General features: G+C 43.1%; 1 protein-coding gene across 1 annotated transcript in view; it reads right to left on the bottom strand.

The window, feature by feature from the left end:
• qsox1 (quiescin Q6 sulfhydryl oxidase 1) overlaps window positions 1–12,706 on the bottom strand; it is a 29,003-nt gene that overhangs the window by 9,393 nt on the left and 6,904 nt on the right. The window contains exons 6-9 of the mRNA XM_071516981.1: window positions 11,744–11,889; window positions 8,837–8,971; window positions 8,528–8,657; window positions 2,429–2,551 (exon numbers count right to left, since the gene is read on the bottom strand). Of these exons, the coding sequence (XP_071373082.1) occupies window positions 2,429–2,551; window positions 8,528–8,657; window positions 8,837–8,971; window positions 11,744–11,889 (534 nt within the window). The remainder of the gene's footprint in view (window positions 1–2,428; window positions 2,552–8,527; window positions 8,658–8,836; window positions 8,972–11,743; window positions 11,890–12,706) is intronic.

Here is a 12,706-nt window from a genome sequence, read left to right as displayed (position 1 = left end):
CGACCTGTTCAACTTAATGAAAACCGTTGTGTGTAGTTTTCTTGATCAATGAGAAGTCAATCCCAGGTTAATGGCGTAGCCCTCCTCCAATAAAGAGAAGCTATCCACATCTGCAGCCATGAACCAGAGTTGAATCCAACAACATATTTTCTCTGACACATAGTCGTTTCTCTCGCTCCACCGCCTGCCATCGGCCTGTAGTGTGATTGACAGGGTTACTCACACGTCAATGGTAAAGATTTGGTGTGTGTGTGTGTGTGTGTGTGTGCAGAGTCCATTTCCTCTGAGGCGAAGTCTGTTCATACCTTCCCATTGATTCATTGATCCATTGATTCGCCTGCTAAAAGCTAATGATGTAAGTAAGTGACTCTTTCAATTTGCGAGGAGCCGTATACTGGAGGCATGCAGGCTTCATTCCAAAGACAACAGCACATAGATCCTCTGCTGTATGTGCTGGCACCGAGACAAAGTACATATTGAAATATATCTGGATTTTTCTCATTAGACTGCTTCAATATGTGCTTACACTGTGTTTTTATGAATATTATCAAGATCACCTTTTGACATTTTTTGTTTTGACGGAATGGGTGTAACTTTGAAATCTCTGATGCGTCTGAGGTGGTTTTGATCTGATGCCCGCCTGCCCTCCCTAATTACAGATTGGACGCCCCTGGGACGGGGCTTACAAAAGCCTGTGCTCTTTCTCAATTTGTGTTCTTGTGCGTTCCAGTGTCCTCCATGAGCCGTTTCACATAATATCTAACAGCCGAAGCACAATCACAAAACAGAAGAACACAGAGGAAGGATGAAAATCACGGAAGTTTACTTGATTGATTGATTCAGACACACATAGCCCATCTCAAACTGTAAAGAAGCTTCTCTGTTTTCGCGTTCTTGAGAAGTTTGTTCTCTCTAAGACAACTTTGGAAGATCGTTCTCCACAAGGACACAAGTCTCGACTTCTTGGATTTGAAATTCATCCCTGGTTTCCCCATTGGCTTGCTCGCTTCGCTCCTGCAGGCTCTCTCTCTCTCTCTCTCTCTCGCCTGCTTTTTGGCTGCGTCTCCTTCCCTGGCTGTGTCTCCTTCGCCACACAAACACACACCAGGGTTGGTTGGTGTGTGACACTTGATTTATTTCTGTTTTAGGATTTTTTTTTTTTTTCTGTTCTGTGGGTAGCCTTGAAATAACTGTGGAGAGACCTACAAGAGGAGCTGTGTGTGTGTTGGGGAGAGAGAGTGTTTGTTGACGCTTTTTTGAAGGGGGGGGGGGGTGCAATGTGGATGCCATTCACTTCAAGATTCACCCCCTCTGAGACAAAAAAGCAAGTTGCATTGGGTCTTCTTGACTTTTGGTGTTTGTGTGATGTCATCAGCTTAGTCTAGATGTTGTGATGTACAATTGATATACTTGGATTTTGGCGTTTTCTAAGCCTCTCAGCCGGGGAAGGGTTTTCTCCGCCTGAAAGTAGTTCCTATTAAATGGATTTGAATAAGGTGCCAAGCAAGTTTCATTCTTTGACATGTAAATGCACAACACAGTCAGACCTACTGATAATAAAATGCTTATTTCTTATCGGCTACAACATGTTTCAAAATTTTGAATAGGAAGGAAATCTACAAAATCCCTCTAGCAACAGGTTACCACAAAAACAAAAACAAAAAACTCAAAAAACAAAACATTTCATAAGGGAGAGAGGGCACTCTGGAAAATGGGCTTCACATTCACCATAGATAGAATTATCCTTTAAGATCATTAAAGATAATTTAAGATCACTTGGGATAAGCTGTTCTTATGCATCTTCTTATTGCCATCACAAATATCCCTGGACACATGAAGAAACAAATCACAAACTCTAACGGGCAACAGAACAAGGTGCTTATACAGTATACTTCATTATCTCTGACTTTGCTTATATTGGTACATCTTTTACATATTCAGGTTTCCTATAATTGAGATATGAGCTTATGACGGTTATAGTAAACAGTATGTGGCATCTGCATTTCTTTATGAATTCAGAATGTGTGTAGACCTGTAAACACACACACTGAAGCTTCACGCATCCAAATGTTGTCATTTTAGATTGATGTAAGTCAAACACAGCTGATCCAGGCAATTCCGGTGTACAGTTAACTTACTAGAGAGGATACCAGTCTCACTTAAGGGCTGTTATATACAATTTCAAAGTTACTGATTCTTAACACTTTTCAGCCTCTTGACAGGAATTGGCTAACACGGCTAACATGATGACTGACTCACAAAAATACAGAATAAATTTGGCCCACTGACAATTTAAAAATGTGGTTTGGGTGGAAATGCTCGAGTTTGTCCTCTGCTTTTCTTTTTTTGCTGTTTTTGTCTGCTTAGCCCAGCCTGTCTGTGTGTATCTATAGTGATATCTGTCTCTGTGGCTCTGCCTCTGACCTACCTGTGCTGAGTTGTCCAGGATTTCTCTGAGCACCGTATAGGAGACCTCAGCACCAGTCTGGCCCTTCAACCAAGAGTCCACCGACTTCAACAGGTTCATCACCATTGGACGGCCTGGAAAGTACTGGAGCCATAAAGCAGAGCACAATGGAAATAAGTGTTTTTTGGGTTTTTTTCAACAATATGTTTATTGAGTTTTCAACATATTTTATAAAAGTAAAAAAAAAAACAACAACATTATGTATGCATACTATACTACTGTATACAAATACCCAATATATTTATAAAAATACATATACATATACATGATATATACATATGATACATACATATTAAAATAAGTGTTAATTTAAGCAATCAGCCACATAATATAAAGTTCTGCATATAGTTTATGTATCTGTATCTAGTATGAGTGGTGATTTTTGGTTAGCACATTTAAATCAACAATTTTGCAGTCACAGGTGTGTGTTTATCAGGTTTGTTTTACAACGGCCTGAGATGTGACTGAGCCAATCAGAACTGAGGACTGTCTCAATCTGTCTTATATTTATTTATTGGCATTTTATTCTCCAGGTACATATATTGATGTGCATGTCTATTTTAACATGCACACTTCTTTTACCTGAAAAGAATCAAATCAAATCAACATTAACACCTCTACTATAATCACCATTAACACTGTTGTCAGTATCACTGTCATCATTATTGTCATCATTAACATATTTAACTCTCACATTCTAACAAGACAGACATTTTTGTGGCTAGACTGAGTTGCTAAACTTTAAAAGATATCATCCTTGACATTGTTGTGCAGTGTCTCTGTGCAAAAGTTGTACAGAAGTTGTGTTTTCAGTATTACTCTTACAGCACTTTTAAAGAATCTTGCCAAAGGCAAACGTGAGAACAGCTGAGCTTAAACCAGCTGTATCTTCCTTCATTAAGATCCATTTCCTAAGCCACTAACAACCACTTAGCCACTAGGCTTTCTCCTGCCGTTTGTTTACGTTTCTTCGAACGTGTATTGCTGCCACGGTAACGGCTGTGGCTGTGAGGAAACACGACACTGTAACTAGCGGAGATAGATACACTCAGAGACGGAGGAAATCCACCTGATGTGTGTCTGAGACCGGTGATGACAGAGTCAAGGCAGACGCAGACAGGCGGGCCTTACATATACAATACTGACAATAGAAACAGCTGATGTCTTGAGTGTGCTGACTGTAAGAGAGAGAACAGCGCCTTAGTAAATGTCAGCTAAATGTACTTCCTATTCTTACAGTAAGCCTCTGTGTGGCACCGTTTCTCAGAACTAGATACAGCAAAGGGATAAAGCTTTTCTCCAAGACTTAAATAACAGAACAAATCCACTACTGCCATGGTAACTTTTTTTTCTTTTTACTAAACTGTTACTCCTGTTTACCACAGAGAGAGGTAATAGATAAGTTAGTCACAAAGGATCCCTCAACTGTTTTTGATCATGGTCATTATCATACATCTACACATTATCATACATCTACACAGTTGTGGTGGGTTTGAGAGAGAGAGAGAGAGAGAGAGAGAGAGAGAGAGAGAGAGAGAGAGAGAGAGAGAGAGAGAGAGAGAGAGAGAGAGAGAGAGAGAGAGAGAGCTAGCATCATCCCAGAACTGCACCTTTTTTGATTTGTGGTGCCGAGTCTTTTTAATTTGGCCCCAGCCATCTGTTCAGCTAAATACGCCTGCACACGCTGACACTGGCCTGCAAACACACACACACACAAACACACACACACATACACACACACACACACACACTTCAGTCCGTAGCTCAGCCTTCTATTCATCACCCTCTAACAGGATATGTGCATTACACCCTACCCACTTAACCAGACCCCTGGTGATTTGCTTAACCTCCTTGTCCCAGACTCAAGGAGTCCTGCTCTGCCCTGTGTCCCGTCGCTGTGCACCAGGCCCAGGCCCGTTCCATGCCACACATTTAATCTTGACAAAGCCTTCAAAACATTGTGTTTGGCTAACGACAGCTGTGTGTCAGTGTGTAATCAGCTGAATCTGAACCTTGGTTTCCTACACTTCGTTTAGCATTGGCCCACTAATCTACTGTATATCCAAAGGGTTTTATCCTAAAGAGTTTAGGATGTTTTCTCTCATGGGAGTTACTTATATAACCAGCTGCCTTACATAAATAAGGATGGCTCAATCTCAAGTATACTGGTCATTAAAAATAAATGAGAAAACTGATGAGCACAAATAAATGAGAAAAGAGCACATACTTCCCCCCCCAAAAAAAACACCCACACACACACACTTGCGCGCACAGACGACATGACACACAATACTACAGGTGGGGTGTAAAGAGCAGACAAAGGCTCCTGATGTCTGCTGCCCGCTGCTGGGAAAGTGATATAATAGGTTTAGGTCTGGGTCTGTGGTCTGGACGCCAACCAGTCAGAAAAGCTCATTAAACAGCCATATGAATTTAACCAGGAGAGAAAACGCAGGTGTTCCCACTAATAGGTTTAGCTCCGCATCACCAAAGCAACACTATTCATGGGCTCGCTCACTCTCTACCGACTGAGCCTGCTGTGTTTTGGTGATCGCCCTAAAACTAAAAACCATGTTCAACCAATAATATGTATAAAGATTCATGGACTAAAAGACATTAGTCAGTGTAGTCTTGCTCACCTTTATTCCTACACTTCTTATTTAACACTGATCCCTCCCTTTCTTATCCTCCCATAACCTTGATCACTGATCATCCACTATACTCTATTCATACAAATCTCCCTCTACTACTTATTTACCTCTATATCTGCTCTCTCTCTTTCTTGCTCACCCCCCCCACTTCGATGTCCACCCACACCCACACACATACACACACACACACACACATTTTCCCTCCTCTAACCCTGTGCCCCGCCTGCCTCCATCCCAGTTGGACCATGACAATCCCCTTCACCCCGGCAATATGTCATCCCTGATCCGATTAGTATCAGCAGCACTTGAGAAACCGCAGGCTCCTTGTGGTGAGGGTCCCGAGAGGGAGGCGTCTGCTGGCTGGAGCGGGGCAGACCAGACCGAGGACGAGCATGGGGATGGGGCAGGAGGACAGGGGTGAAGCCCCATGGTAATCCAGCCTGAATCCACCCAGAGAGGCGTGGCAGGATGCAGCATACATGTGCCACAGAGTGGAAACCTGGCAAACAGCAGCCTCGTCTTTACAACACACACAAGCACACACACCTCTTTTCTACCATCGCTGAAGTGAAACTACAACAGGAGGATTGGTATGAAAACTAAAAAGAGACAACTGCCTCAACTCATTCTTGGGAAACTGACAATTACAACAGTGAATTAATTGATGAATAAACAGACAGTTTGTTATAAGCAAAAGAGGACAGTAGTTTACCACTCTGGTAACACAGCCTTATGTCAACCTAATATGTCCTGAGCCCTGGCGTGAGAAGGGTGAAGCTGAGGTTTAGACCAAAGCCCCCTCTTAATTCCTTGTTTTATTCCCCTGGCCCTCTGTCCCCTCTGGGCTGAAGGGCTTCTTTCAAGAAAAGCAGGATAGAGGTGTAATCCTTAAAAACCTCGCTGTAATGCTCTCATGCTTCCCAAGATCCACTTTTTTAATCCTCATATACATGTAGAGGATTCATAAATCCGGCTTCAGCCTGACAAGACAGTAAATCTAGTAATATTACGACCACAAGCAAAAAATAAATAAAAAATAACCCCCATGTTTTCGTCTTTGGATGGAGATGCATGGGAAGATAGGATGATGGGATGATGGTGAACAGCAAAGCAACAAACACTTCATAGAATTATAATCCTTAGCACAGACACTGAGAACAGTGTGTAATTTTTGAGGCCAGGGTATAATTATGAATACATGAAAGTAAAAATAAATATTCATACATACACATGCAAATTTGCAAGCACACACACACACAGCCAAAATCACCCATGCAAACACACACACTTCCCACACTAACTGTTCAGATCTGTAATAATAATGAAAAATGTGTCATGATTGAGGAATGTGTCACCAGTGTGAAACGATGACACTAACACTGTGATCAGGACACTGTGAGTCACTTTCAGTCTAATCTAATCTAATAATATGACTCACGCAGGGAGTTTAGGTACCAGATTTACCTATTGTGTTAGTAATCAAGCAGGCGGGGGGGGGGGGGGGGGGGGGGGCTGACAATGAGGTCATTCCTTAGGCACACAAGAGTTAGTTGGAATATAGAGGAACAGGAGAGAGAGAGAGGTTAAGACTTTTCCACTAAAAATAAAAAAGCATTTCATCCCTTTACATCCAGCCCATGGAATCACTCATTTTCATTTTATGTTCATTAAATATATGTTTAATTTGAATTTGGTGCTAAACTCAAAATAAGAGCGATTCACATGGATCAGTGTTGATGCTATCCACTCACATCCCACTGATCCATCCCAAATCTCCCACCGTTTCACTAAACTACTTGTCTGTCTTACACAAACTGCTCCTAACAAGCCGACAGACTGAATGGATGCGGCCTCTTTGTAGAGCGAGCGCTCAGTCAAACGTCAATAAGGACTGTCACAAGTCCTGGTTAGCTGTAACAATGACTGGCTCCTCAGCTGCACAAAGCCCTGTTGAGCGGCTGCTCCGTTCTGGTGGGGGACAAGCTAAAAATACCACTGGGACCTGCCGCTATTGACTGAACAAACTGGAGCTAATGGGAGGCCACAGTGCTCTGCCCCGCACACACACACACACACACACACACACGCATGCAAACACGCAGACACACGCACACACACACACACACACACATACACATGCTGGCTTGCTACAACGCCTCCCTAGAGAGTGAGATATAATCAGAGAGATTGGTGGCAGACTAGCGCAGTGAGACAGCCTGGTGCTGAGCCAATAGGGACAGGGCTAGCAGGTCAGCCCTCATCATCACAACATCTTTGCCTGGCTGGCACACTTCTGGCTATGGCTGGGGACAGGGGGGGAGGAGAGGGAGAGAGGGAGGATGGAGGGATGTGATCAGGAACAGAAAAAGAGTAAGAAAGCAGGAAAATGATGATCTACAACAGTTGAATATCCAAACAACTGAAATTGTGGAAAAATATGAAAAAAATCACATCCTTGGAGGGAGGCAGGATGGGTGCCTGGAAAAGAAGACATTAGAGAGGGAGAGGGAGAGAGAGAGAGAGAGTGGGGGAGGATTGGAAAAGAGTAGTGGAGAAATAGGAGGAGGACAGTGAGAAGAGGATGGAGGGAGCCAGGAATGAGAGAAGATGGAAAGTGTGAAAGGTTAGGGGTGATTTGGTTTACCACACAGGATTGGCATCGGTCAAAAGTATTTGCATAAATGCCAACATGAAACCAAAGGGGGTGGGTGGGGGGAGTATTGGGGGAGGTGAAGGAGGGATGGAGGGGGGGGAGGAGGAGTGGTTGGGGTGTCCCAGGGAGAGTTGGTAGTAATCAGACTGTGTCTGCATAAAGCCTGTGGGCGGTGAGTGGGTGGCAGCCACGCTTCAATCCCCTTGGGAGCCAACATCAAGAGGGTCAACAATACCCAAGAGAGCCTTTTGTGTTCTGACTAGTCAATGGCATCCACTTCTGCTTTCAATAATATGTGTGTGTGTGTGTGTGTGTGTGTGTGTGTGTGTGTGCATGTATGTTGAAAAACAACAGCACATTTGACAAAACAGTTAATTAGGTAAATTTACAGAATAATCCCCTTAAAAGTTAAGTATTGGTAAACATGTTATGAAGAGGGAGTCTTCCCTAACAGAGCTAAGTGCTGTAAACAACAGCTCAATGCTACAACGTGTGAACTAAGTGCCATTCTGCTGTCTCACTCTCCATCTAGTGGTGACCTATGGTAACTACGTATTTCTGATGGTTGGGGATGCTCTGCATGAGTGACAAGCAAGGACTGTAAGGAATATGGTGATAAGACCTGATACTCTGGAGGCTTAATAGAATGTAAAGTGAAATACACGACGTGTGTCACTGTATGTCATTTACTGAATACTTTTTGTGTGTGTTATGTGTATTTGCAGTGTTCCCTCTATTGTAAATGTGTCTCCTTACCTTTACCAGGACAGAGACGTAGCTTTTGAGAGAAGTCAGTGCCTCTCCTTTGATGACGGGATGGGCAGCTAGCTCCATACGCAGGGAGTAGTGTAGCGTTGACTCCAGATCTGCCATATACACCCTGGAACTGGGTACACACACACACACACACACACACACACACACACACACACACACACAGGAATCCACATGTGTAAATAAGTAAGCCATAGCAACAACTGAGTAGTAACTGAGCACCAGGCACAGACAGACAGCAGTATTTTGTGACAAACACGCAGTCTGTCTGGTCCAGTACTAGTGTCACACCTGTTGAAGGGTCTCCAGGGCTCCTCTGTGTTGTTGGTCAGGAGGTCTGAGGGGACCGGCCTCGGCCTCCCCGACCGCACCACCCCCGGCAGCCTCTGGAGGGCGTAGGAGTAGAAAGCACGAGCCTCGATTTGGCTGGGGAGAGAAGAGAAGGACACACAGGTACAGTATGATTGACATGTAGAAAGTCAAATATCATGCATGTGCAACTGTGTGATTTTGTACAGTTCAGTAGGAACAGCATGGCACTAATGTGGGTTTGAATCCCAGAAAATGCACTCATGTTTACTGTTTGCCTTTTTTTCAGTCAGCAGAATCCATAGCCATTTTTAAAACAAATTGTTGCCTGCAGTTTCATCTATGGCCTCTCAGTGTGACTGTTGAGTTTTATCTGCTTTTTTAAAATTGTTTGGTCATTTCTGACTGTTTAGTTTGTTTACTGGTAAGTTATCTTTTTCCTTTAACATTGCAAAGTGCTTTGTAACAAACTGATTTGTGTTGAAGTCGCCATACAAATACTTGACTGACATGGCACTGTAATATTTACTGCATGAAAGCATCCAACAAAGTGTTATATTACATGGAGTGGTCAGTATGGCATCAATGGAAACAATGTAGAAATGAACACCAATCCATATAAACACAGGATCTTGCCCATGCACATATTATGCAGCCCCACACACACACACAGACACACACACACACACACACACACACACGCACGCACACGCACGCACACACACACACACAGGAACACATCCTCTTGTGTTCAATACTGGGCAGATGGTACCAGGCTAGTGTGGGACAGCGAGAGAGAAATCTCTGATCATTTAGCCATGTGATAACCCTGGGAATGGAACAAAAGCTATTACTGTGGCCTCTCTCTCTCTCTTTCACCCTACTCTTTGTACTCCACTACACCCCCTCCCTCCCTTTCCCTCATATCCTCCTCTCATTTGCTTTCTCAGTCCCTCTGACTATCCCCTTGCCAGGGAGGGAGAGAGAGAGAGAGAGAGAGAGAGAGAGAGAGAGAGAGAGAGAGAGAGAGAGAGAGAGAGAGAGAGAGAGAGAGAGAGAGAGAGAGAGAGAGAGAGCATCGTAAAACTGGAAGAGGACAGTAATAAGGAGGATGGATACTGCAGGCCCACGCTCACTCACAACAGCCTGGGACTCAATTACACCTGTGTGCCTGGTGGGAGTGTACAGATGTGAGGGGAGAGCCATTCATCCTGGGATCCCCAGGGTCGGCAGGCAGGCGTCAGGCTGGGCTGGGAGGGAATGCATTCACCTGGGACCAGCACGCATTACATGCATGACGGATGTGAGACACCCCCATACAGTCACACACACACACACACACACACACAGATGTACACACAAACATGTACGCACACACACTCCTCTCTCCCAGGATCAATCAGACATTCAGTGATGATGGGAGGCCATCTGTCGCCGTGTGCGGCTGGGGCTTGTTTGGCAGGTGAAGCCAGAAAAGCAATGGCATTGTTTTCATGCAAGAAATTAAAAAACCTCCCCTCTGTACAGTGATGGAGATGAAGGGGGTTGGAAGGGGAGAGATGGGGGTGAATAAATAAATCAGCAATAAATCATTTCCTTTTTGCATTTGTCAACTAAAAAGAGTCCTCTTTGCATGCCAAGTTATTGAAACGGCCAAACAAAGCGGCAGAAACAGCAGATGAATTTGCAGGGTGAGGGATGATCAGCGAGGCTTTATGATAGTGAATAATGGGAGTGATTTTGATGCTCTGATCCCATTAAGAGGCCAGATGTTTAAAAGTATTCTCATGAATAGGGTTCAGATAATGAGCCCACGATAAGGCTTTTCAGCGGGAAGCAAAGTTGTTGCATGTTGAACAATGGGAACCGAAGGGGAATAAACTTGGGGTTTGTGCATCTCCGATCAAGCTCAGTGGAAATTATCCTGACATGCTGGAATGCAGATTGGGATGCTGTGGAGATATATTCAAGAAACAGCTCATGTCCCCCTCTCCCCACTCAATCAACACCCTCCGCTCCTATATTTTCCATAAGTACTTAGTCTGAAAATGATCCTGTCTCGATATAAATAAAGACCATTTCAAGCCTTTCTCTCTGGCTCATTGACTTGCCTTGCATGTTTCTATTATACATCATCCTTATGGAGACGCGAGAATATTTGTTAAATCTACATCAGGACCATTGGTTGCTTGTAATGTCAGAAATTTAGGCTTATTCTACTGTTGCAATGGTGCTAAGCGCTCATTGCTGTGGTGTTTCTGCACTGCACTTCCCAGAAATCACCTGTCAATCAAACATCGTGTCCAGTACTGTGACGTCTTCTTTCTGGGATTTTCTGTTGATGAAGTTTGCGTTTCTGTAGGTGCTCTTTCCTTTGTCTGTTCAGCCATGGTGATTATTGCTGCTCATGCTAACTACCCAGTTCTTCTTCCTCTAGTTCTTATTCTAATTCTAATTTTAATCACACCGCTGTTGCTGCTGCCGGAAATATGAAAAGCATCACTTCCTGTGCACCAGTGGACTTTTCCTGGAAAACCCCAGTAGTTAGAACAGCAAATGCAAAAGCTTTCATGAACTGGGTATATGTTGAAACCCTATTGTGTTACATCGGCAATAGAGAGTAGCAAAAAAGACATTTACTTATATGAAAATATCCTGGATTATTACTATAAATGCCTAAAATATAAAACAAAACAAAAACTGTATTTAAAAGTGATGAAAACTGTTGAATCGCCTCTTTGTCATGGTCAGTATAAGTCGGCTTAAATATGAACGGAGGGTCATACATACTGTAACATGGGAAAAGAGCATACTGTCGAGATGATTATGATTACTGATCACACAGCAGTGTGTTTTTCAGTGGATGTTGGTCTCCACACAGCCACTCACACTTTGAGCCTGGTGAAGTTGCCTCCAGGATAGTAGAGGTAGCAGGACGGGAACTCAGTCACTCCCAGTTTGGCTACCAGAGCTTCCTCTGTGCTTTGGACTCTCCGGACTGCAACGTTCTCATACTGCAGCAGGTCCAGGGTCACCTGGCACACGCAGAGCACACACACACAGAAAAGAGTGAGGAAAATAATGTTTAGTCACATTTTTAATTATATTTCAATGCATTAATTTTGTCGTAGGTCAGTGCTGTCCAATCATGAGCCATCAAGGAGAGTTTTTTTAAAAGAGTTTTTAATTTCAACTTTAGAACAAAACTTAGGACGAGAGGTGCAGGTTTATACAATCTGCAGGTTGGGAGCCAAGGAGTTTTATAGTGCTGAATATTCATGATTATGTTAATACAGATAGAATGTAATAAAGCTATTAGTCAAAAAGTATAAGGTCATATGAACAAGACTGAACAACCAATGATAATTATAGTTCTAGCACTTTAAGGGGATGTGTAATAAGAGGTGACCACCTTCTTCTAGAAGACAACAAGTTATTATTTTGTCAAGTCCACTGGGTCAATGTTATCAGTGAGATTTGGCCATTTGCACATTCCAGAAAAACACAAGATGTTATTTTAGAGTTCTTATAATCTTATAATGGTGGAGCAGATTCGGTTTTCCTGAGTTTTTGGCACTTAAAGTGTAAATATGGATCAAAGATTACATTTTAAGTGAGCATATAGGAATGTTGCTTAGTATAAATACTTTTCCATTTCTTCATCAGCACAATCAAACACTACACCAGCTGATTTCACTAACTAGTTCCCCCTTTCTGTTTCAAGTTAATGAGTGAAGTTGGCTGCTGTAGAGTTTGGTTGGAATGAAAACTTCATCCTCTTGGCCCTTGATGGTACATAGTTGGACTTGACTGATGTACGGCAGGGGCTACGCAAAATAGATCAGTTATATT

Source organism: Centroberyx affinis, unplaced genomic scaffold (assembly GCF_046629955.1).
Source record: "Centroberyx affinis isolate AG114_WGS23_722 - 3 ecotype Tasmania unplaced genomic scaffold, CSIRO-AGI_Caff_v1 ptg000440l_1, whole genome shotgun sequence".
In the NCBI taxonomy this organism is placed as follows: Eukaryota; Metazoa; Chordata; class Actinopteri; order Beryciformes; family Berycidae; genus Centroberyx; species Centroberyx affinis.
Note: the sequence above shows the minus strand (reverse complement) of the source record. Positions and strands in the feature narration are given on the sequence as shown.